This window comes from Rhamphochromis longiceps, linkage group LG20, assembly GCF_057381845.1.
Source record: "Rhamphochromis longiceps isolate RC_006_pf linkage group LG20, R_longiceps_female_GT1.1, whole genome shotgun sequence".
Lineage (NCBI taxonomy): Eukaryota > Metazoa > Chordata > Actinopteri > Cichliformes > Cichlidae > Rhamphochromis > Rhamphochromis longiceps.
Window position 1 is genome coordinate 725,001 of NC_140576.1, and position 27,248 is coordinate 752,248.

At 40.8% G+C, this 27,248-nt stretch overlaps 2 protein-coding genes across 2 annotated transcripts in view; one reads left to right on the forward strand and one right to left on the reverse strand.

The window, feature by feature from the left end:
- The window catches only part of cacna2d3a (calcium channel, voltage-dependent, alpha 2/delta subunit 3a), a 138,927-nt gene that overhangs the window by 1,062 nt on the left and 110,617 nt on the right, over positions 1 to 27,248 (reverse strand). The window contains exons 26-34 of the mRNA XM_085393552.1: positions 15,901 to 15,962; positions 15,542 to 15,586; positions 15,404 to 15,466; positions 13,210 to 13,280; positions 11,217 to 11,292; positions 11,061 to 11,113; positions 10,324 to 10,379; positions 4,846 to 4,960; positions 939 to 1,054 (exon numbers count right to left, since the gene is read on the reverse strand). Of these exons, the coding sequence (XP_085249678.1) occupies positions 939 to 1,054; positions 4,846 to 4,960; positions 10,324 to 10,379; positions 11,061 to 11,113; positions 11,217 to 11,292; positions 13,210 to 13,280; positions 15,404 to 15,466; positions 15,542 to 15,586; positions 15,901 to 15,962 (657 nt within the window). The remainder of the gene's footprint in view (positions 1 to 938; positions 1,055 to 4,845; positions 4,961 to 10,323; positions 10,380 to 11,060; positions 11,114 to 11,216; positions 11,293 to 13,209; positions 13,281 to 15,403; positions 15,467 to 15,541; positions 15,587 to 15,900; positions 15,963 to 27,248) is intronic.
- lrtm1 (leucine rich repeat transmembrane protein 1) lies at positions 19,778 to 26,643 on the forward strand. Its single transcript, XM_085393554.1, has 4 exons — positions 19,778 to 20,269; positions 21,875 to 22,259; positions 22,350 to 22,555; positions 24,320 to 26,643. Exons 1-4 carry the CDS (start codon positions 20,233 to 20,235, stop codon positions 24,829 to 24,831), a joined length of 1,140 nt encoding a protein of 379 aa, XP_085249680.1. The 5' UTR covers positions 19,778 to 20,232; the 3' UTR covers positions 24,832 to 26,643.

Below are 27,248 nucleotides of genomic sequence, written 5' to 3' on the forward strand. Positions count from 1 at the left end.
TTAAGGCAATACTAGAGGACATGTACACTCAGCATTACTCCTGCTGGAGTATATTTCCTGTTTGAATGCAAAAGGAATGCCTGTGTGTGTGTGTGTGTGTGTGTGTGTGTGTGTGTGTGTGTGTGTGTGTGTGTGTGTGTGTGTGTGTGTGTGTGTGTATAGAGTAAAAGTGAAACAAGAGCCAATTCTGAGCGATGTTTGATGAGGTTTCTTTTGTTGCACAGCAACAAAACAGCATGCTACAGTGAGCACCCCACAACAAAATAAACACTGGTGGACATGTATACACAGCGTGACTGCAGTGCATAAAATTTCAAAGAAATGCACATTGTAGGAGAATTCAGCCAGTTATGTGGTGACAAATTAAGTTCCTTCAGTCTCCAGCCTTTCCAAGCTAGCCGTGTCTGCTGTTGATCAAGATCCAATCACAGCGTGGCATGTGACAAAGTCCAAACTCTCACACAGCCAAAAAAAAGTGATGTCTCATTGCCTCAGCTTTGGTTCTTGTCCCATACAGCAATTAGATCGCTTACCCACAAGAGGTGGAGTGTAAACAAGCTTTTTACTTTAAAATGTTCCACTGAATTCATAATCAATGGAAATTAACTATAAAAAATCTAATTGTGAAAGTTATGAGGTGGAGGAGAAACGTCAACAAAAAAGAAAAAAAGACAACATGTATATTTATCTCAGCAGGGGTTTGAAAACCAAAGAATAATCAATCCTCTCGTACTCATGTGGTTATTCAATCCCAATAAAGTTTGACGCGAGGTGATGACTCCCAGGAGAGTTTGTTACATTCGAAGCCATTTGATGAATTTACACACTTTTTTACAGAGTAGAGTAACTTTACGTAACCCTATCGCTGTTATATGTCTTGCTTTAATATCATTGTATACATATACTCGCAACCTTCTCCCTCACACCTCAGCGAAGGATATACATGATTTCGATGGGGTCCATGGTGATTGGCTCAAACATGCTGCAGTCACACTTGTTGTCCACCACCACCATGAAGAGATTACTGCTGGGGATCTGCTGAATCACAAAGGACCTGCCAATCACAGCACGGACAGCCAGATAGAAAAAGAAAGAAAGAAAGAAAGATGGAAAAGGAACAAGAGACAGTTGAAAGTGAGATCTGGCTAGCAGTCCAGGAGCATGGGTATGATGTAAATTTCCATGTGTGTCACGGGATTTGTGTTATGAGTCTTCACATGCTCCCCTGGCAGAGGGGAGAAGCACTCTGAAGAGACTCCACTGGATGCATGTCAAGAGTATGAAGTATCTCACCGCCAGCTGTCAATAAACATACAGCGACACAGACAGACTCACACCAGCGTACACACATATATAGTTTACACACATACTTGTCTAACTCACTCCATCCGCCCCTCTTCCTCGTTCTCTTCCTTTCCTTTTCTTAAGGCTTTGTTGTACCCTATCCAAGGCAAGCACCAATGAAGTGTTGCCGAATATAAAACACTCCAAAGGGAGACAAATGGGAACCACACTTTTGTGCTTACAGCTTCCCATGGCTGTGTTTTACTGGTCTGAGAGATCAGGCCTTGCCTCGGCCTCCTGGCCGGTGATTTATGGCTGTGGATAAGCTTTATTAAGAAGAGAGGTCGTAAAGATGATCTCTTCTTTCTATCACCCTTTCTTTCTTGATCTCCTGCTTCTCTGCCTGCTCTCTTTCGCTGCAGCTGGGTGATTTATCGAATTCGCTCTGAAGCATTTATCAGACACATTTGAAAACACGCACGTGTGACTGAGTGAACACACACAGATGTAAAAAATACTGTATACACAAACGCACTTTCTCAACTGTTGTGAAGGAGAGCTTGAACAAAGACAGAGAGGGAGAGACCCGATAGATCCAAACAGACCCAATACGTGCAGGAATATCTCCATCTTTACTTATTCAATACCATGACCAATTTAATCTGACCACAAACAGCCTTCAATCGCCGAGGAGTGCCAATCCGCTGCACTTAATACACTTATCCCAGCACGACCGGCCAAACCAAACCAAACCAAACCAACTCAGCAAACACGCCAAACCAGTTCCAATCAGGGTGAATTAGGATCTGCTGATGTTTAGTAATCTGTGCACACCCCTGCACAGCGCCGGTCCAGTCCAGCGCTGCCTGCTGATAGAAAGCAGAGCAAGTGTTTTTGGAGAAAAGACTTAAACACATCCTGACAGCACATCTGCTGGCCTTGAACATCCCCAGAGCTGGGAAAGGGAGCATCACACTGCACACACACCTACACACACGCACTGATGTGTATAATGTGCGCAGATACACAAGTGACAGACAGCAATGCATATCACAAACACAGATAGCGTAACAGACAATTTGTTGTTAATGTTGCCTCATAGTGCTGTGGCCTCTACATTTTGGCTGGCGGGGAGACAGACAAGGACATCCAACATGTTTCTCTGAGAAAAAATAACACACAACCTTTTAAACAATGTGGAGACTCACGTGGGAGACAAAAGGAAAAGCTAGAGTTTGATATATAAAGCTGAGAACTGTAGGAAAGGATTACGACATATGCAGTCGGAGAAAGACTGTCTTCTTTTTAGTTTTGACAAAACATAACACATCTTACACATTCTACAGCTGACAGGGATGCACGACTAAATAATACCTTGTTACTTATGATAACATAATGCTAATTCATGGGTGCCGGTCAAGCTTAGTTGGATGAGCAGGCGACCATGTGCTGCGTGGCTGAGAGTGGCCAGCCCAGGTGGCTGATCTGTCTTTCCTTCCACTTTCCTGTCAGTCTTCACTGCATCTGTCTAGCAAAGCTGAAAAAAGGCCAAAAATAACTATGTATATAAAAAAAGATAATGCTAATTCACAATACATTTCGTAATGCTTCACTATAGTTTCCAAGCTGGACATAGTCTCGTACATTTCATGGAAAAATCATTCCCTGCACAGGTTCGGATAAATGTTTTTTTCTGTATCCAGCCGAGAATGTTAATGTTTTTCTAAGGTTTTAATAACTGCACAGCATAACCATAAATGCATGTCCAGCATGGTCTTCAGAAATATCTGTCATCACAGTTGAACAATTTGACCAGTAATTACTGTGTGCAATTTAACTCTTACTAATTCGAGTCGAAATTGCTCCAACAAAATCTCAACAAACAGATAGATGAGTTTTAAGAGGAATGCTGTCATTTTATTTCCACGTCTCCTGTTACTTTAGGGGGAAAACGAGCACCGTGATTCCAATATTCTCCTTTTACACATGATTCCACTGCATGCATCTGACGGGGGGGGGGGGCTCTGGATAAGTTGATGTGAAATATGGTACGATGAGGATACTGGCACTAAAGTTGGAAAGGAAGATTATGTATAAAGAAAAATGCAACTATTATTATAGTAATTATTATTACTTTATCATTTCTTTCAAATTATTTTAAATGCATTTGCAGAATTAAAATCCATTTTTAATGCTGAATTAAAAATGCCCAAAAGAAAACCTAAGAAGAAATATGTACTATCCTAGCAGATTAAGCAACGTCCTACTGTAACTGTACACCTGAAGCTGCTCCTCACTGGAAGCTTCAACCTCTTTCTTTTCTTTCTGTTTTTGGTGACTTGAATCGTCCCTCTTGGTTGAGAAAAGGAAAAGGAGCATGTGTCTTTGGAAGATATACAACCAGGATTATTGTCACTAATGGTCCCACTGAAGACCTTCTCCGGTTGGAGACGCTCTATTTGTCCTGAATCTCAAGTTACCATCTATAAAAGCTACAGATGCATTAATAAAGGTTAAATCATCTTATTGGGGGCACTTAAGTTACCAGAGCACTCGCCAGGGTTTGATGTTTCTTACGTTCTGTCACACTAATCGGGGAGCAGAGCGCACACGTACGAGATCTGACACACACATCCACACAAAGAGTCAAAATACAGCAAAGAGAGGTTTAGCAGGCAAGAGCTTAGGATATATTTCCTAGAGCATAAAGCATACACACGTGTCCCAATGAAAATATAAGAGAAAGGCTTCAGTCAGGCTGTAACTTGAAACAGATGTTTATCGCCAATAACCTCTAATACAAATATGAGCTATAAAATTCCATATAAGAGAAATAAAAACTCCATTTTACTTTGTCAAAGTCATTGCGTTTTAAAAACGATGCATTTGAAGGCGGCATGTTGCTGAGCACACAGCTTGTTCCTGCTAATCCCAGCTCTGGTGTCATCATTGCAGATTATACCCTGTCCTCTGAAGCAGGCTTCAGCATGTGCGGCTGGGCATGGGTGTCTCTATGCGAGGGTCTCGCAGTATCTCCAGCCACACCACAGTCCTGGCTCCGAAAGCGGAGGATACCCCGCTGACCCTCTGGGGCTGCACCGACAGCGGACACACATATACACGAGCACACTGAGACACACACAGAGCTCTGAGCTCCCTGGCAGTTCCACAGCTGGGAGCAATGAAGGCCCCATTGCAGGGATCCAGAGAACACCCCACAATTGCCTGACAGAAAAGCCCAAATTGTTAATGGGGACCACACTCATTTTCCCATGTTTAAAGGAAGCCTTTTTTCCACCTCTCTCCCTCATCTCTAAATGCCTCGTATTTCAAAACGCTCACTGTGTGTGTGTCTCTGATGGATTACTCTGGATAAAAGCGTTTTCAGCAGACAACAAATGATTTAAATGTGTTTCTCATTATTCAGGATGAAGATGAGAGCTAACAGGATCGTTCATTTTTCATAGTTGTTCTATGGTGGACAGCTGATAACCAGCGCTCTTATTGTTGATGTCGCTTGTAGCTAATTGATGTTTATGTGTCTGTTTGTGCATCCCATACTTGACGCAGCCGTCGCAGTCAATGTTGCCGGTGTTCTCTTTGATGGTCCTCTCGGAGATAAAGGCCGGGTACTCTGTGTCGCACGGTACCTGCATGGTCCGACCTGTCCTCTGAGCTGCGAGGTGGGAAGAAGGAAGGAGAGAGAAGGCGGCGAGAATGAGCGAGACATTCAGCCAGAGATGGTGGAAAAACTTTGAACCACCCCTTTCAAAATCAAATAATAGCTACGCAAGGAGTTACGCAAACACACAGTTAAACACACCGCGTCCATGTAAATATTCACGTTTGAAAGAAAACAGCATTTCTGCACCAGAGCTGTCTCTTGTCCTGCTGGAAATATTTCCAATGTAAATCTAGGCCAGTCATTCTCACAGCATTGCTTGAACTTTCCTGCCACCCAGAGGTTTGAAATGACCCTGCAGAATGGTCGCTTTAAAATGTCATTAAACCCTTTTTTAAAAAGGGTCGACATCTTCCAAACGTAGTGTTTTCTTTTCACATAAAGAAACGGTTTGAAAGCTGAATCGCAGCGCGTTACACATCTTTGCAGAGAGGCTTGTAAACGTGGGTGATTATGTGTGTGATTTGGATGCTGCGGTTTGATTATTAAGAATCAGGAGTGCAGCACGATTCATTGTGTGTGTGTGTGTGTGTGTGTGTGTGTGTGTGTGTGAGAAAGAGTGCACTGTAAATAAACTATATGGATGTGAGAACGCAGCCTACATGTATAAAGGTCAGGGATTAGTTCAGCTCGAGAGGTTGTGTAGATTGGGTTACGGCTGCTAAATGATGGTGTTTCAGCTGTGTGTCACAGGCCTGCGTCTTTATTGTGAAAAGATATAGAAAGTGCTAAGACCTGAGGCCAGCCAGCTGTGAAATTGTCTCGACTACTTGGTGAGCAGCGATGCCCAGCTTCACTTCATTCAGGATTAAAGTGTGCAAGGAAAGCATTTAGACGTAGACTTTCATTTTGTGGTTCTTCCTCCCCCCTGTTTCACACACTAAATATTTTCATATTAGTTTTGGCAAGAATTAATGCTCCAATATGATGCTGCTTAGTGAGGCTTTCATTTCAAACAGGCGAACGGTATTCGACACTCCATAAAGCATGAGGAATCACAGCATTCATAGCCTGGCAATAATCATATGTGTGCGATTTCATGGAAGCGAGTACGAAGGAGCAAAAACAGAGAAAGGAATGAAATACAACCAGAGAAAAGGAGAGAACATGATAGACTGGCTGACACATGAGAGAGAGCTTTTTCTTGTGTTACCAAACGGCTATTGCCGACCACCATCACCAACATGGGATAAGACCGTACAGATCATAAGATCACATAAAATAACCCCTCTGGACGCACAAAGAAGATTGTGTGTACAGAGACATGTATACAAAAGCTCTGAAACGCTGAGGTCACTTGAGGTAATGGTCTGTTTTGCTTTTTTCTCTTTTCTTGCTTTTAGGTTTTGGATTGCGCCTCTTTATCCTGTTTTTCCAGTGGTCACACTGACTCAGACCAACAGGAAATGGAGGGGAGATGGCGAGGATGAAGACATGAGGCCAGTGGTAGGGACGCTGGGTGTTTATTCTGTATGCAGCGTCGTCCCCTGTGAACTCAAACATAAGTATAAAGCAGTGCGTCACGTTTTTTTCTTTCGAAAAGAGCAACAGGATGAAAAAAAGGATTTTCAGTGAGAAATTAGATGCATTTTTAACTGCGACTCTTTTCTCTGTTTTGCGAGGCAGGAAAGATCAGACTAAAAATAAAAATAGAAAATCTACACGTATTTCAGAAGAAGCTATTTTACACAGTCTGAGGTAGTTGAATTCAGTTTTCTTTGCTACACAAAGTGTTTCTGTTTGATTTTTCTCTAATATGTTAATGAGAATATGTTGTTGTTTGTAACTGTTAAAACAACTGAAGACTTTAAAATAAATGGATATGAATTCCTTCATGTAGACAGGATCAACAAGAAAGGAGGTGGGGTGGCACTTTACATTGATAAAAACCTAAAGTACAAAAGAATGGGAAGAATGACAACTGTTATTGATGGAGTGATGGAATGTTTATCAGTGGAAATAAGTATAGAAAAAAGGAAAAACCTAATTGTAAGTTGTATATATAGAACACCAGGATCTAAGATTGAGATATTTAAGGATAATATGGAGGACTTATTTACAAATATAAATCAGAAAAGAATGTTTATTTGTGGGGACTTTAATATTGACTTATTGAATCCAAATCATAATAAGAGTACAGAAGAATTTATTGATTCCATGTACAGCATCGGTTTATTTCCACTGATAACAAGACCGACCAGAATAACATCTCATTGTGCAACTCTATTAGATAATATATTTACAAATATAATAGAAGGAAAGATAAAAAGTGGGCTGTTAATCAATGATATAAGTGACCATTTACCAGTCTTTGCATCGTATAATTGCCATTATAAAGTGAACAACGATGGACATAAGATTATTTACAAAAGAATAAGAACAGAGAAGACCTTAAATTGTCTTAGAAATGAACTTTTAAAGCAAGATTGGAATATTGTATATGAACAAACAGAAGTTAGTAAAGCTTACGAAGGATTTTTAAGAACATTTAACACGTTACTTGATAAAAACTGCCCAGTAATTGAAATCAATAGGAAACACAACTATGCAGGAAGACCATGGATGACAAAAGGACTACAAAATGCCAGCAAAAAAAAGAATACCCTATATCGAGAATTCATAAAAAAGAGAATAGAAACTGAAATGAAGTATAAAACTTACAAAAATAAATTAACTAATATAATGAGATCCTGTAAAAGAGAGTATTACATTAAAAGGTTAGAACACAATAAAGATAACACAAGAGATATATGGAATGTATTAAACAGAATAATCAAAAATGAATCAAGGAATAATGATTACCCTGGGTACTTTATAGAAGGGACAAGAAGTATTAATAACATGGAGGAGATAGTAAATGGCTTTAATGAATTCTTCGTAAACATAGGGCCAAAACTGGCAGAAGAAATAAAGGTTGATGGAATAGAAAGGGACACTGGTGAAAATATTGAAAGGAATAGTAGCTCAATGTTTTTAAGAGCAGTGGAAGAGAAAGAGATTTATGACATACTTAGAGGACTTAAGAACAAAACCAGTACAGACTGGAATGATATTGATATGGTAACGGTAAAGACAGTTATTGATGGTATCGTAAAACCATTAAAATATATATTCAACTTGTCGTTTCAAAAAGGAGTTTTTCCACAAAAAATGAAAGTTGCTAAAGTTATTCCCATTTACAAAACCGGTGAAAGACATCATTTTACAAACTATAGACCAGTGTCAATACTCTCCCAGTTCTCTAAGATACTGGAAAAACTCTTCATAAAAAGATTTGACAGTTTTGTGGAAAAATATGAATTAATGACAGATAGTCAGTATGGGTTCAGAAGCAACAGATCAACAGCTTTGGCACTGATAGATCTAATGGAAAAGATAACGGAATGTATGGATAATAAGAGGTATGCGCTCGGAGTTTTCTTAGATCTAAAGAAGGCGTTTGATACTGTTAATCATGAAATTCTATTAAAAAAACTGGAAAAGTACGGGTTTAGGGGAGTGGTTTTGGAATGGTTAAAAAGCTATGTAGGGAATAGGCAACAATATGTACAAATAAATGAATATAAATCTAATTTGATGGATATAGCTTGTGGAGTACCTCAAGGTTCAGTACTGGGTCCAAAAATGTTTATTATGTACTTAAATGATATCTGCAGAGTATCGGAGATTTTAAAGTTTGTAATATTTGCAGATGACACAAATATACTGTGTTCAGGTGTGGAGTTGCCACAGGTTTTGGAAATGATCACACAGGAATTAACGATATTAAAGAAGTGGTTTGATATAAATAAATTATCATTGAATCTAGATAAAACCAAATTTATGTTGTTTGGAAACCAAAAGAAAAACATCGAAGTAGAAATATGTGTTGACAATGTATATTTAGAAAGAGTAAATGAAATAAAATTTCTTGGGGTGATCATTGACCACAAGCTCTGTTGGAAGCCACACATTACTTATGTTCGGGGGAAATTGGCACGGGGCATTGCCGTCCTGGGGAAAGCAAAGCATATGTTGGATCAGAAAGCACTGCACATTTTATACTGTGCTTTACTACTGCCATATATGAGCTACTGTGTAGAGGTCTGGGGAAACACATACAAAAGTAACACACAAACAATAACTATAATACAGAAAAGGGCCATTAGATTAATAAATAATGTAGGGTACAGGGACCATACAAATGCACTCTTTGTCAAAATGCAAGCTATTAAATTCCAAGACTTGGTGAAGCTTAAAACAGCGCAAATAATGTATAAAGTCAGAAATAAATTGCTTCCCAAAGAAATCTGTAAATTGTTCATAGAAAGAGAAGGTGGGTATAACTTAAGAGGGAGATGGAATTTAAAAATACAAAGTGCTAGAACAACTTTAAGAACTATGTCAATCTCAATTGCAGGAGTTAAATTATGGAACAGTCTAACAGAAGAAATAAAAGACAGTCAAAACATAAAACAGTTTAAAGTAAAATATAAAAACCTAATTTTAAATAAGTATAAGAATGAAGAAAACGGGGTTAACCCAGGACGGTAATGTTGCTGGTAATGGTGTTGCGGTTCTTTTTTGGTTGGTTTTTTTTTGTTTTGGTTTGTTGTTTTTCCATAACTTGTGTATCTGCAAATATACACATTCTGTATTTTTCATATGAAAGAAACTATACTGTGGTGGGGCTTGCTAATTTCTTGCTTTTGATTTATGTATGTTATGTTTTGTTTTACTTCATATGTTTCATATGTTGTTTGTTTAATTTAAGACAAAAAAAAAATTAAATGAATGAGAGGTAAAACTTGAGGGGGTAGGGACAAATAAGTAAATACTTCAGCCTACTCCTTTTCAAACAAATAATGGAATGATATTTTGTAATGATTGTGAAGGCACATGTTTGAAATGTTTGAAATAAAAATGAACTGAACTGAACTGAACTGCTCATCAAATCCTTTTTTAACCTGTTTTAACATTTAAAATTCAAAACCAATAAAAAATGCACTTCAATCAGGCTTAAGTGACAATATTAGTTTAAATATATGCAACAGAAATTTAAAATAAACTCTGAGCCACTCAGTAACTCAACTCGTCAGCTAATTAGTAAATTATTTTTCTAGCTCTTTGGATTATAATCATTAATAACCTTTTAATGACAAAATTATTTTCAAGTTTGCATCTCGTATGAATTCTTTTCCAAACGCAGCAGATTTGTTTATAATAGATTTGAGTGTTTTTATAACATTACAGCCACTGCAGTTTGTCCAACATTGTTATAACTGTGTTGAGACAGCGGTAGAGTGCATGTGGATGCGTGAGTGCTGTTTAGATGGAAAGCCGGAGATCAAGCACATCCCCAAAGAGATTGTTCTTACCTTTAGCGGTGAGGTCAGAGTACCACCAGCTGTACAAGTTGAACTCAACCAGGAATCTAAATAGGGAGATGACATCAGCGATAATCATAGCCAACATATGCTGATATAATATGGTCTGCATACTAAATGGTTTCTCTGCAAAGTAGAGAGCGTTAAATTGTGTAATTTTGCAAATTATAACTTTAAAAGTGAAAGTAAATAAATATCTACAGACAACCTCTTTTCATGTTAAGTTTCAATTACAATTTAATCTGCACTCTATACAGTTCTGTAGAAAAATACTATATTTTAGAGAACAGCACATTAGCATTAACTAACTGAAAATGAACAGATCACTTACAATATTCAGACTGACTATATGCACATTATAGATACTCAGGTTCATGTGGGTTTGTGCTCATTTCCACACAGTGATATCAACAAAAGCACGTCTTCACTATGACAGACTGTAAAATGAATACTGACAGATCAATCCTCCCATGATGCACTGTGGCAACAACAGACCACCCAGGAAGACTCCAAAACCACAATGTGGCACCACAGGAAACATCAGGTAGCCATTACTGCTCATGATCACAGAGGATCATGTCAACGTACATGTGGAGACACTCGTAAACAAACATACAGTTCATACTCACAAACACACATTTAATCTAAGCCCTGCAAAGGACATACATGCAGCAAACTTATGTTATTAGAAACAGACATGAGACATTCTCACATACACAAAGTCTTACATGACAAGCTCAGTCAGGATCCACTTCACAGCTGAGAAGAAAGCGAAGTAGGGCTAAAGAAAGGAAACAGATATCAGACACATGTAGGCCCAGCTTCGCACTGCATGGATTACAAACAAAGAGGCTGAAGAGCTTCAAAACATTTGCAGGGCTCACGTCCAATAGCGTGCGTCCACTGTCGCTACTTTCCGAATAGACCCAACACAGAGCCTGGTAGTCATATAGAGTCACCCTGTGGACACAACGATAGAAAAACAAAATAGAGAATGAAACAGAATATCAGAAATAGAGATCAGCTAAATCATTTGAGGACAATGCAGCCCTGATAGGGTGATATAAGTCTTGATTCACACACTCTCTTTGGTATTGCATGCCTGTGGGGCCTTTTGGACTGCTGTGTGGGAGCAGGAAGAAAAGATCCCACCTCTGCTATAACTGCTCCTTTGCCTACCAATAATATATTGGATGGATGTGGCAAGAATGGGAAAAGGAAAGCATGTGAAAGCCGAGAGGTTCCTCAAAGTGATGTAGGAAGGTGGGTGAGTGTATGTGTGTGTGTGTGTGTGTGTGTAGATGATTTGGGGATATTGGGGGGATAACAGAGGATTTAGAGGCTTAGTAGACCCTGAGGGTGTGAGATCTAGGTCTGTCTGGGTGAGGTTATTGAAGGCGTTTCTAACTTGCACACACACGCACACACTGGACACTGTTCTTATAGCCTTTGGACAAGTTCCTGTATACTTGACAGTGCTTTGTGTGTGAACGTTTGTCCAAGTATGTGTGTGATGTCTGAGCGGGCCCAGTATATCCGCAGCCCTGGGCGATGTTCAAACCAACCTCAGTCACAGTACGGGTGACACACAGCTCCAGCACACCGCCAGGAACCAATTAGCACTAAGCCAGGCCACATAATAGCGTTAGCAGCAAATTCAGACCAGTGCAAAAATCTGAGTTTGTGTGCGTTTGCGTGGATGTGTGATTACTTTATGTCAATGTGGGTGTGTACGAATACTCTTCATTTTCTCAGCATAGCATGACTTTTTATGGATTTCTCTTGCTTGGAAAGATGGAGAGGATGTAAAGGGAACTAAAAATAATTCCTGTGCATTTATCTTCATGCTGCGTCTCGGTGCTGACCAATAAATTCAGGCTGGCAGTTGGTTTCATCTTTAAGTCGTCCACTTTAAAATGTCATTAACAAAAAAGAAAAGGCACATTAATACTTTACAGATGGCACTGGGTTAACACAGATCACACTGGAGTCATTAGTGTTAAGATCTGAAGGCTGTTACTCATCACGCTAATACTTCACCAACACCAGTCACATTATTCCTTCATCAAACGTCGACCTCCATTCTAAACAATCCCTCTTCAGCCAACATTAAATATTCAGGGAAAGCACTTGTAGGCCTGTTTGTTTTTATGGGTGGATCTGTAAACTATTTGCTGTCAGCTTTTGATGTTCATCCCTATGACATGCAGGCGTGGTTGTCTACTTGTGTGATCATTTGTCACCCGGGATTTTTATACACTGAGACAGCACAGCACAAATCTCTTCGCCCACGTCCTGCAGGCAGAAGAACGGCCTGGCTGCAGCATTGTGGTAGAGACGTAAACGTGGCCATAAGCTTCTGTGTGACTAGATGTGCAGCTAAGTTCAGATTCCACACATGACGCCACGGAGGAATTACAGTGTGTGTCTGTCTGTTTTGGCATTCCTACTCTGTGAAATTAGGAAAGGTATCCTCTTGGATTAGATTTCCAAATTAATTGCAGAATGTTGCCACCCACTGCTCTCGGCGTTTTCCAGGACACACAGCATTGCAACAAGTCTAATACTTGTGTGTGTGTGTGTGACTTCAGGTTTTGTCCTAATTCTTTTGTTTCGGGGAAAGATTTGCTATAATCCCCTAATGGAGAACTTTGCTGAGTGAGGGGTCGGAGTTCAGCACAGAAAAGCTCAACATGATTGGCCAAGTTAAGAGCTGTCAGCATGAGGGGAGACGTGCTCTCATTCTGTAGCCTCCCTCATATTATGTGCATACATTTACACACATGCAAACACTCACACTCATGCGTACACTTGAGCTGGCATGTTCAAGTACACCCTCAGACAGACACACACACACATGCACTTTGAAATACTCACCTCTTGAAAGAGCCCATCTGCAGAAGCTTATTCATCACAGCCCCTTCTGCTTCACCAAAAAAGTTCCCGGTCTGAGAGCAAAAAGAAAGGCTTTAGTTTAATTAAACGAGTCAGAATAAAGTCTTTATGTTCATTTAAATTGTAAAAAAATTAGTAGTAGATGGATCCCTTTTTGCACCCAAACCCTGGAACTAAACTCATCTTCTTTACCGACTGACCTGGAAATTATTTTAGTTGGTCAGTTCTTTTTTAAAATGTCAGAAAAGAAAAACACGCACAGAAAACCTGCTGATCCATGTCACCATCATAAACTGTCACAAGGACTGAAGTCAGGTAACTGTAGTGCAAAGTAAAAATGACAAGCCGAGGTTTTCAAGCCTCATAATCCTGCTACATTACAAATCATTCTCCACAAAGAAACACGCAGACTTATGGAAAAACAAAAGCAATAAATAGTCCCACCACCACCACTACCAGGTGTGTCTTACCTTTAACATTACATTATCATTCTTTCCAGCTGTCTCTCTATGTTAATGTTCACAAATCCTAAACGTGAAATCATCAGTAAATAGAAAATGCTGGTATGGATCAGTCCTCTCGAAGTGTTTGGTTTTCCCTTGGTGAGGAGCAGCTTTCCTCTGAGACCACTGACAAACTGCCAGGCAGCACTTGCTGGTTGGAGTCACATGTTCTTTATGCAGCCAACTCTGTCATGAATCTGTGTATGGTGAACATAGGCTGGTGTATATGTCTTGTAACACGGAAGAGATTTATGCCCTGATCTAGTTTGTAAAAAAGCATCTTTGAATGCTACGCACTAGCTCCTTGCAAAACCTTTCAGAAAAACTGCACCATCTAACATATCTTCTTATTTTATGTGTTTTATCCTCTTTTACTACTGAATGTTTCTCAGTCCCGAAATTATTGGATTCCTTGGTCTACACAAAAATATGGCATTTGCTTGCTAAAGAGTACTGTTATATATTTTCACCATTCATTCTTCCTTATTCTAATTTTCTTGACTCTGTGGGGCAGAAAATGTGACTCAGCGCTATATAACCTCTGCCTAGTAACAAAATAACAGCTGATAGTCAAAGCTGTTCACACATTCAATGCAACATTTTATAATTCACATTGTTACCTTATTAGTCAAATACATTGTCCCCATTTAATATTGTTATTAAAAAATCGTGACATTTGGTAGCCTAAAAGCTCTGCCACATCCAAATTAAGTTAAAATAAAGCACAGAAGCCTGCAAGTGAGATACACATGAAAAGAACATGCAGGGTAAAGCAAGGGCAGTGACAGCCAGCGGACTGGTTTCTGCATGAGGCAGAGTCAGAGTGACAGCATGTCTGGTGACAGCTAAGCAGAGGGTATAGTCTATGCGAGAGCAGCAGCACGTCTCATTGTGAGCAGTCAAAGGGACAATATTCTGTGTGAGATGCAGAAAGAAAATTACACCGCTCAAAAAAATTGATCATTACGATATATTACAAAGTTAGTTAAATGCCAGTGATATCAATATATACAGTTAGGAAACATAAAGTATGAATTAATTTCAGCTGCTTTGGTGCAAATGAAACTGTTTGGTCAGAAACACACACGAGTGGCCTGCTGGAGGTCGTTTTTTAGAGCCTTAGTGCTGCTCCTGTTCCTCCTCGCACGAAGGAGCAGGTAACGGTCGTGCTGCTGGGTTGATGCCCTTCTGCGGCTTTGTCAAGCTCTTATTGTGTAATGGCCCATCTCCTGATATCCCCCCACACAACTGGGAGTGCTGGGAGACAGCAAAACCTGCGTGACAGCACATATGGACGTGCCATCCTGGAGAATCTGGACTACCTATTGGTCTCATGCTACGAACAGTGACAAGGACACATTAACAGAAATTAGTCGGAGCAATGATCCACGGCTGCTGTCTGTAAAAACCTTTCATTTGCACCAAACCAGGTAAAACTGATCTACAGTCGTTAATCCTTCTTTACAGACTGATAGCCCTGAAGTATCTCCGACTTGCTGTGATGCTGTCATGATGTGTTCCCTTAATTTTTTTGAGCAACAGTTTTTCGAACAGGGACGCACATCCGAGGTGGAGATGACCAGGTACACGATGGATTCAATTTTCTGGTTGCAGTGAAATCAAAATGAAATGTATAACTGTGACAAAAAGAGGCTCTTTCATCCATGTCTCACCAAAGTATAGTCCTCTGCTACCAGAATGAAGCCATTGTTGTCAATTAAGTAGCAGTTAATATTCTGTAAAAGAGAAATATGTGTTAGAGAGTCGGAAGATTCACGGAGGGTTGACTGTGAACGTGAAAACAAACTGACCTCATCATCACAGCTTATGGAGCACTTCCCATCTAATGCTGCACACTGTAAAATGAAAAATGATGTTTGCATGTGTCACAACAAATATTCAGGCTGGTTGGGAACATAAATCCCCTTTGGCCACTGGAAACCTTTAAAGACTTGCGGAATAGGAAAACTAATGGATAGTCAATTTAATTGGACAGACCGACGACCTTTTGTGTAAAGTTTCAAATTGTTATTATTTCATCAAATGTGAAATATTTTTTCAAAACTCAAACATAAACAAACATAAACAACATTAGTTACAGTTTTTATATTGAGCTTGCAAGGTGTTATTCTGCATTTCACATGCAGGTTCTGTGTTAATGCATTTGTACCTGTCTGCTTGCTGTCCAGAATTTCTTCTGAAAAAACTCCAGTTTCATCTGGATGCCCACAGCTGTAAGAGAAAGAGTCACGCAGAGACAGCAGCAGGTCATGTGTTCTGTGTGTTGGGAAGTGCACTGTGATCTCTGTTATACACAACGTTATCCCGCTGGCACAAGAGAATCTTAATATACACGCAGCATCAGAACGCATCATTCATTAACCTCCAATGACGAAAACAGACAAAACAGGCTACAAGGGCGAGTACGCCCCGGACCATACATGCATCAGCTTGTATTTCTGGAAGGCTGAATGTGTAAGTCTACCATGTGTGCAGATGCCACTAACCACACTTAAAATTTCACATCACTCTAAACCAGACTTCTTTCTCTGTGGCCACATGAAATCCATTCCTCTGCTTCCCTGTTGCTATCCTGACGTGCACTTCCAGAGCTGCTACACTGAGCTGCTCTCACGTCCATAAGCCACATCGCAGCAGGTCCTTAAATGCACAGATCTGACCAGAATTCCTTGCCTGGAAAAAGACACCGGCTGACATTAAATGCGTCAGCTTTTTCGGAGTTGACTACGGAAAGACTGACACATTTACCACAGGCTTTAACTTCTTCTCCTACTCGTCCTCCTCTCGCTCTACCTCATGCTATTAAGACTCAGGAGGACGAGCGTTCTCTCAGTGGGGGTTTGTCATCCTTTAGGTGGTCTGTAAATCTTTAGAAGCATGTCACAGAGCTTTATCCAAAAGCAGTGCAATCAGGTAGCAAACTAAATCAAAAAGAAGGGAGCATCTGAATAGATTTAACAAACTGGATATTAAACTACAGTATGAAAGATACACGGATTGGCGAGTGTAGATGGTTTTGAGTCCAAGTAGTGTGGATATTTGTACATACTAAAGAAGGCAGCATTCAAACACCGAGTGTGTAACAGATTTCATTCCAAACGAAGCAGAAGTGAAACACGCTCGGCCGAAAACACCGCTACAGTTCACCAGACGCACATTTAGTCACCATTCTCATTCACTCATCCTCCTCCTGGTGCAGTGGTAGCATTCAAGGCAAACTGAATTAGTTTAGGCACACTTCTGTGTTTCTGTCTGATTATGCAGAGAGAAACACACAGTGTAGCGTGTAGATGGGATCAAGATAATAAATATAAATAAATATAAAATGCTAATTTAAAGCATGAAGCCTTCATAGATGATAACATTAGCTTTGCATTTCTTTCAGGATAATTATGTGTTTGTGTGAATATTTAAGTGCAGCGGGGTGCTACTGCATCCTGTTTTAGCTCTTGCCCAGAGGAACAGGTGCAGCTTATCCCATCATGAGCTTTGCCAGATCCTTTCAGCAGCCCACCACTTCTACACCCACATGGAAAACCCAGGAGAAGAGTCTAATTTAAGATGCTGGGCAACAGCACTGGAAACACACGTGATGCTAAACCAGGAAGAGTCCACATCATCAAGACAATAAAAAGATCTTCTCTGAAAAAGAAAGAAAAAAGTAATAAAACAAAAGAAATGGTAAAGGTGTTTTTATAACACAAAAAGATGACAAATTAGTGAATGTATATGCCAGTTAAAGTTATTATTTTCTAATATAGAGACATTAATATGATGGCATGTCTGTTACCTCAGAAAGAAAATCAAGTTAACATAAATCCAGTATGAATGGCAGAGGAGTTTGCTCTGTGCGAGATGGTATTAGGGGTTAAACGTGCACTGATTTGGCTGCTACGGGGAAGCTGGCTCAGAACAAAAGCCCAAATCTGTCTCACTAATGCTCAGGAATTTTCTGTACTATGGGGGAACATTTAATTTCCTAAAGTATGATTTAAGAACTTGGGGGTATTTATGCCCTGAGCTGGGTTTATGAGTCCAAACATGAAGAGACATAAAATCCACTCTAAATCCATCCGATCACCAATCTTGTATAAGTGCAATCCCAGGCAGGGAGAGATGACAACGACTTAAAGTCCACAGGTATTTGGGGAGTCTAATAAGGATTGCGTAAATGTAAATGTCCATCAGTGCAGGACTGCATCTGAATGTTAGTGCTCTTGTGCATAACCAGAATTTGTTGAGCGTGCACATGCATCGAGGCACATTGCAGCTGCAGCTCAAAAAACACCTCTAGAACAAGCATGCACGCATACACAGAACAGAGAGAGAGGAGTGATTTTCACATTTGTTTGTGCATTCATGCAGCAGCAGTTCCACAGCACACGGGGTGGATCATGTCAACATCCTGCAGAATTGTCAGAGGATGAACAGAACAGGAGGATGCAGACAGACTTAACTGACCTCTCCTTCCTGTCTTCTTGTTGCATTAGACTTGATTCACTGCTGTTCAGCAATATAGAAATACTGGAAACAGCTAGTTTCAGCCTCCTAGCAGACACCCCTGTGGTATCAATTTCAAAATCCTGCATCGCCTTATTCTCAAGTTATCGCATTCGCAAGATTTTCAAACCTCTGACCTCATGAGATTTGAAATCAGCCATGATTTTCAGTAGACGCAAATATGACAGCATTTTGAAAATCCTCGCATTCGCAAGATTTTCAGAAAACATGACCTCTGACCTTGAGGTCAAGGTCACTGAGATTCAAAGTCATCCAAGATTTTTAGTAGCTGGACCTTATCAATCAATTTGAAGCTTCTGCGTTGCCTAGTTCTCAACTCATCTGATTCACACACTTGGGCATACACACCATCTGCCTTTAATGGCTACAGAATAAAAGTCTGTTTTGGCTACATTGCAAACATTTGTGAATGAGATCATGCACAGATAGCATCTATGTAGCTTCCCCTTAAGGTTATTTCCACATGCACTGAAGCATCACAGGATATCACGTGATCACATGGTGATAATATGTGGCGTCCTAGTCAGAGGAGGACATGTTTTTTCCTCTGTTTCTTTTTAGGTAACTCGAGGAGACGTTCACACGTTACAGCACAAACACAGCAGACTGTCTGGGCATATCAACCATACGGGCTTTTAGCAAATACAAAGGTGTCATCACACATTTGAGGATGTATTTGCCTGTGTAGGCGTACAGAACCACTCCAGTGTGCAAGTGAATGTGTCGATTTGTCTTTATGTCTGTGTGTGTGTGTGTGCAAGTACATGGATTTATGTTTGCCTGCAGTAGTCGCTCAAGGTTAACTGAGCAAACCTTTAGTCATTTAGAACAATAATAATGAATTTAACATAAACTGGTGACACAAACTGACCTCAGGTTTAACATGACAGAACTGACATAATTGTCAGGCCCTTCAGCAGAGGGAAGAAGGGATGTAAATATGGATGGACAGGAGAGCAAATACCACAAAGGGTATTGCAGGACTGAGCCTGCATGTAAGCTTAATCATATTTATCATAATAATCTCTCCAATCCCTTCCTTTGCTCATTTTTTGCTTCTCCTTCAAGCCACCCATGAGTTTATACAAGCTTCACAGTCAATCCATCTACACGCACATACACACGCGTATTAAAAAGAAAAATCCATGTAACTATATTGCAACCGCTACATATCCTAATGTGTGTGCATGCGTATGGGTGCATTCGTGCATTTTGTGTTGCTGTGCTGGGGGCGTGTTCTGCCAGCCCTTCTGCCCACGGCTCATGCATAATAGCATCCAACCATGCCACAGCAATGGGCATTCTCTGACAATGTTCGCTGCGTGCTGAAGTGTTTGAATATTTGTGCAGAGGCTACAATCCAGATCTAATTTTGTCTAGTTCGGTTCTTGCCAGAGCAAATAGGAGGTAACGTGAATGTCAGTGAATGTGTTTGTGCTGTGATTTGAGAGGCACAGCTGTCCACTGAGAGATGACACACCATCACACTCACAAATGCAACTGGGGACAGGGAGAGCGAGGGAGCGAAGAGAGACAGAAGTGTTGATTTGGTTTGAAGAGCCGAAATTCAACATAAACGAGCAAGAGGAAATGTAAAAGATTAGGATGCAGAAAATTACAGGCAGAGGCAGAAAAAGAGGTTGAGAGATGGTAGGAGAGCAACAGGGAGAGAGAGATAAAGAGCAAGAGAGGAGAGAGAGAGGCAGAGCTTTCTAACTCCAGTGATTCCCAGACTGGCTGCCCGGCTGGCACTGAGCTCTGTGCTCTAATTCACCCGATCTGATGGGGTTTCATGCCCTTGCTGCCAGTGCTGGGGGTTTTAAGAGCAACACGGGTTTCTGCTGTTGATCTTAAATCTCTTCTCACCTGCTGACCATATCAGCCTGCACAGATGATTACCAGGACAAGCTAATCTCAGCCTTACTGACGGCTAATGGATCTTCAACTGAAACACCAGTAAATGCAAGTGGCCCAAAGACGACTGGCAGAAATGAGAGGTAGGTGCTCCATCAGAGGAAACAGCATAAAGAGCATTTGTGTGTGTCTGTGTGCGTATATGTAGATGGAAAGACTGTTAAACTAGAATATTATGTAAACTGCTCCCTGACTATTGGAAAAGGGTTGCTTACGAAAGCTTTTGAATAAAAACTCTACATTTCTTGTAGCTATTTATGTTGGTACCAGGACAACTTAAAATGATGCTTGCTGCAGGTTGTGTTTGTCATGAAAAACTTCTTTGTAGGTGCTTTGGGCTGGAGGGACACATCAGAGCAAAGTGCCTCTCTGTTTTGTTGATCTCGTTCCACAAATGCTGTCAAAGAGCTCCACTGAGCCGCTGCCGTGCTCATGCTTGTATGTTCCCTGTAAGCAGGACCGTTTGTGATCACGTGACTGAATTCATTCTTGCATATGGACAGTCATTTCAGTAACGAGGATGCAATTATCACAGGTCGTTGCACTGTATTAAATCTCAACCCAGCCATGTTATGATGCGCTTTGTTTGGGGCAAGTCAAATAAAAGCTGCAAAGGCAACACCGCCAAGAGCCACTGTACCAAACAAACACCTGACATTAGAGCACCTGCGCCTGGATATCTCCACACTTGTACAACGTAATCCGAGAAGTCCACCAGCTAAACAGAGATAAAATGATGCTTTTAACTGCATGTTAGAAAATATAAGACTGCGTTAAAATGTGGTTTATTTAAAGAATGTAGCGGTGAGATAAAGTCATTCTGGTGCAAACTGCAGAATGTTTTAAATTATTATTTTTTGCTACCTAATTCATGTTAACGTTCTTTGTGGTTGGTTATTTATTGTGTTGTTAGCTGCAGAGTGTTGCCTAAGAGCTCCTGCAGGGTAAAGACATAATTTATAAAAATATTTGATCAGAGGAACATGGAGCTTCTGTTCCGATGAAAACAGATGCGATGCAGCATGTCCATCTATTCACCAGATATGTTTGTGACTTGTGAGCTAGCTACATTTACAGGCTTGGGTCAGAGCTTCATTTCATTGAGCCTCGAGCTAGTCAAGCCAAGCTATAAATACTGCTGTAATGTTCCAGAAGGAATGGACATGAAGTTATCTCAAAGGGAATCAGACACCTAATATGTGCTGCGTATGGATTTGTGTGTGGGTGAGGGGTTATGCGGCTTTGGCAAAGTCACCAAAGGCCCCTGTCTAAGGGGGTGGGAGGTGGGAGTTGGCATATTAGCAGAAGTTTACTTTCTTGTTTATTATACAAAAAAACAATGCAAAAAAAGCAAAGAAAAAAGTTACATATTCAAGCCAAAAATGACACAATCCTGTATTTTGTTTTCCCCAGATTAAAATAAGTTATTTCTGTTATTATATACTACAGAAAATATAGCGACAAAATAAACTGCAAATCATCGAACGCCGTTTTATTTACATGGAGACTAGACTGTAACACTGTGGTGTGAATCAATTGCAATTATGTAACAGTACTGCAGGATATTATTGAACACTTTTGAAAGCTGTAGAATGAAGGGTTACAGTGCACCTTCATTTCTGACACGCAGCTGCAAATATTCCACTTTTACACGTCTGATCCACTAATGCGTCCCTTTGTTTCCACAGCGATACTGGTGTGTGCTGTCCTCTCACTCCTGTCTTTGTCACATGCCTGTCCGAAGGAGTGTAGCTGCAACAGCAACACCAAAGCAGTAGACTGCCGGGGTCGAGGACTGTATGACATCCCGCGACGACTGCATCCAGACACCCAGGAATTATACCTTCAAGATAATCGCATCAGGGGGCTTGGATCAATGGCTTTCAGGGAAATACCCCTTGTTCGCATTCTCGATATATCTAATAACTCTATAACAACAATTTCGCCGACTGCTCTGCTTGGGCTGAGAATGCTGCAGCGACTCAGCCTGGCTCACAACAACCTGAGGGAGCTCGACAAGCGGCTGCTTGGACCTATCCGCTCACTTTCACACCTTGACCTCTCACACAACAGGTTAGACCTTGATGCTAGAAAAAAAGCTACGTTCCCTGATTTGATTTCGCATGACTCTCATTTTATTTTGTTTCGTTTCCCTTTCACCAGCCTGTGGGGTTTGCCGGGAGCCATGGGGGACAGTTTGAGGAACCTCAGCCACCTGGGGCTAGCACACAACAGGCTGACACGATTAGATCGTTCCCTGTTGGAGGCCCTGACACACCTGGACAGCCTTGCACTACGCAGCAACCCCTGGAGGTGTGACTGCCAACTTATAGGCCTCAAACTCTGGCTGGAGACCTACCTCTTTAAAGGTCAGACCACTATCAGCTCTAGGCAGCGACTGGGAAACTTCCATAACATTTCCAAGGTTCATCCATAACAACGCCTTTCTTGCTGGGCAAAGTGCTGATTGTAATATTTAATCACAGCAGTACAAGAAATGCATGGGAATAAATCTACAGCAAGCCAGAGGTCAGGATGCAACAAGTGAATATTCTTAAAAAGAAGAACAGAACTTTATAAAAATGTGGGATTTCAGCATAAAAATGTCTCCAAATGAATATCCTGCTGAGAATTTTTCATTGAAGAGACTATCAGCGTTAACTGTTAATACAGAGATGGTCATTTCCAGCTGCAATAATGTATATCTGTATACAGTATCTCTGCTCTGGCACAACTTAGCAGCAAGACGCCTGCATAGAACATACGAAGCATCAATGACAACAGATCAGACAAAGCATGAAAGGAGGATGTGATGTGAAAGGAGGTTGCAAAGAAGCTTGCAGACAAGCTGAGCGTTGCTTTGTATGTATTAAAACTTAAAGTTGTACTCTGATCTTTGAGCAGGTTGCATCATATCTCAGACTAATTATAGAGGAAAATGCCTGATTTTGCACCTCGGCCAATGCAGTTGACCTTTGAAAAACCTGGAAACTATATTTTATATATATATATATATATATATATATATATATTTTTTTTTTTTTTTTTTTTTATATATATATATATTTTTTATATATATATTTATTTACTGGGGGTACTCATGATTACAGGGGAGCTCATCAAATGTCATCTGTATGGGGAATGAGTTAATGATAGATAAAATATTAAATCAGTCCGCTTGAGAATCTACTGAACACGGTGCACTGCAGCTCTTATAACTGTGGTCTTCAGCTACACAGTGAAGATTAAGAGTTCTTTGTTACTGTGAAACACATTATTTTCCACGCAAAACTAAATCCAGCACGCATTAGATAGCAAAATTACCACTGTATAATGAAAGCCGGGCGTGCATGGAGCTGGCTGGCACACCTACATGCCTATGTCACCCTGACACAGCTTTCATCTTACAGGCTGAAAATTCTAATTACTACAAAACAGAACAACGAATCCAGATACAATAATGCATGCTTAACAGAAAACCAGTGGTTAATAACACAAGCAGAGTCACAGTGTGTGACAGAGCATGCTTTACAAGAAAACAGAGCGATGAATATTAGCCTCCTAAGACCCGAACTCTTCCTCGGCAGCATTTTGAATTTCTCTTTGATATTTGGGCACATTGGCGCCCGATGAATGTAAAAACAAAGAATTACCAGATTTTTTTTAACCTTATTTTTGTTTTTATGAAAAATCAGAGCCACATATGAGGATATTCGTGTAAAATGTTGATAGAACAGTAGCAGGATAATGTCCTCGTAAGTGGATATCAGGCCCTTGTAGATAAAAATTGAGTATTTTGATCTAAATAACCCAAAATGTGACGTCCACATATGTGGACGCAGGTCCTAAAGTGATTTATGGTACATACAGAAGGCAGTTGACCCATGTTACTCAGCTCTAGTGATCCAACTTCTTTTAATCACATAATACTTGCTAATGTGGCCGTTTACAGTAATATATCCTAGACTAAAAACACAAATATAAATGAGCTAGTGCAAGCTTAGCTGATGAGTATGACTGAGGTTTTCTCTGTAAGCTGCTGCAAAGGATACTTGGTGATTAAGTTATGAACAACTGACACAACCTTCAAAACTCAGTGTTGGTCATTTCTAACTATTAAACTCTGACCCCAGGTGGAGTGGTGGATGAAGTGCTTTGCTCCCAACCAGAAGAAATGAAGGACAGAGACCTGCAGAAGATCCCTTACCAGCTCTTCCATGTCTGTATGACTACAAGCTACCATTACCTATTTGCCAACATACACCACCTTGAGTCTGAGAGACTACTACAAAGTCACACCCATGGCAACCACGCTCATCCTTCTAGCCATGCTCTCCATGTCCCCATGGCGATGGGGGAGGGATTTGGTGGTGGAGGTGGAGGTGGCATGGCAGAGTGCGAAACTAAGCAGAAGCCACGGCCCGTCAACCTGCGGCACGCTATTGCCACAGTGATCATCACCGGTGTAGTGTGTGGGATCGTGTGTCTGATGATGCTGGCTGCCGCGGTGTACGGATGCGCCTACGCCGCTATCATGGCCAAATATCAGCGGGAGTTAAAGAAGAATGAGGAACTAGCGGCAGCGCAGGGTGCAGATCACGCCACAGCAGATGAGAAGGAACCACTGGAGAACGCCATCGCCTAGGAGACGACAACTACCCCGAGACTTAAAACCTGGGCCTCAACCCTTTAACCTAATTGTCTGCGGATGTGCCACGCGTGTGCTTGTGCATGTATGTGCGCGAGAGATTATTTATTTGCGAGTATGTTCACCTCATTTCTGAGACTTGGGTAGCTAAACTCCACAGGTATCTATGCACTGATCAGAAGAGTGTCTTCTGCTGTATGCGGGTTTGAAGGACAGGCCAAAGAATTCCAACATTCGTTTTGTCTAAGAAAAGCATATCACTGATATATTTATAACTGTGTACTTGTAGGTATAATCGTGACGCTCTTGTATTTAAAAAATGGACTTTAGAGTTTGGTTGTCGTTTGGTTGTTATTCGTAATTTTGATAACTCATAGTAGGCAGCTGCTGTCAGTCCTGTCGCATCACTGATGTGAGTGTATGTGAACGAGGTTGTGTTTTTATCTGTGACTGAGCGTGTGTGAAAGCGTACTGTACTGTACGCACATATTACAGATGCGTCTGTGCCTAATAATGTGACACAGGTTTGAGGAGGAAGTGTTTTCTTAAAGGATATTTTTCCGTTTGTGACGTTAAAAATGAGAAATTCGCTGAAGCAATAATGAAACAAACTAAAACAACAACACAACTCGGATTCAGCCTTGTTGTTTTTCTCTTCACTTTGTGGGTCTGAATTATCGTCACGCTGCACACACACACACACACACACACACACACACACACACACACACACACACACACACACACACACACACACACTAAGTTTTAGAACTACAGGTTTTGAGAACAGTCCTGTTTGTGATTTTATGCTGATGGTAGTCATGTCCTACAATATGTATTATATATAATAAAGGGAAGCGTTTTACCTGATCAGTATACTGCCAGTTAATTTGATAAGGTCCTTAAAATATTGTTTAAGGAGGGGAAATCTGGGGAGATTTGCTCATGCTGGAGAGAAATCAACTCGTGAAATATTATTTATACATATAAAAACATTATTTTAATGTCTAAATCAGAAGAAAACAGTAACACAACTCAATACACTGTTCTGTAAGACAGTGTAAGACCCTCAGGCGAAAATGCCTCCGACAGTAGTTACAGTTACAGTGAAATGAGGGCTATCTGTGTGGATGTCTTTGCCCATGTCAGCTTAATGATCCGCTGAAACGATGGCATATCTGTAACAATTTGGGACTTCTGAGGGAAACATCGGGAGATGCACATTTGACATTATATTTTTTGCATCTTTTATTTTATTACAAGCAAAATGTCTCGAGAAGAAACAGAAAATATGAAAATATATTTTTCCTGTGTCTATTAGAAAAAACTATTATTATCGATTTTTGGAGAGTTTCGATTACTCAGCGCAGTGAGACAGACGAACGTGCAGAAATGCTTTTGGTTTAAATGCCGTGACTTTCATGGTTTTGTGTATATCAGGGTAGGAGACTCACTGCACGTGTCTTGGGATGTGACCACAAACACTGATCCACACGCAAGCGGACTGGAATACAAATGCGTGCCTATGTATGCACATATTAAAATTGTGACTCGATGTCTGCAGGGCCAGTGGTATGTGATGTCATCAGCCTGTCCTGTTAAGTTAGCGTGTTTGCGTATTCACAAGTCCACAGCTCAGTGGAGCGCAGTGCAGTGAAAACTGGCCCTAACCGCCCTACGCTCAATTTGCATTCTAGCCTACATCTCTCCTCCCATCTGACTCTCTTATATAAAATCATCCGCACAGACACCCCCTGCTGCTCTGACAAACGTGATCATCAGTGCCGTACATCAGCACCCACTCCAACAATAAGGTCTTCTAAAAGTCTTGATGCTGACTAGTCATTTGCATTGCTGCTGAGTAGGATTTGAGAGAATGTTGTTATCTTAAAACTACAGTGATCAAGTCATCAGGGTCAAATAATCCTGTGGGCTGGTGTAAACTGTGGGCTGCTTGTGTAGCATTCTGCTGGAAACCTGATGCATACGCTGTGTGCATGCATGTGTGCATGCTTGTGTGTCTGCGTGCGCCGTGGCAGCGCACAGACTCTCCCATCTCTGTCCTTCTGCTCCAGTGGTTTCCCCCTGGCCAAGAATACCCACAATGCACTGCTTTCATGTCAGCGCATCCAGGCACCGTGAAATAATTTTCTCTCCCACTGCCCTTTTATTTGGTCTCTTATTTTATCACTGCTAGCCCGAAAGACTTCCCTCGTGTTTCTCTCCACATCAAACCGTGTTCTGGGATTTCTCCACTGGCACGAAGCTGGTCGTCATGTGTTGACGAGAGCGTGGACACAGATCCTTAGTCTTTGGTCCTTTGTGTATATTTTCGCCAGTGGAAAGGATGGCTGTACTTCACAAGTGTGCTTCACTATATGTGACTAGAACAATTCATTGATTTAAAACTCTAA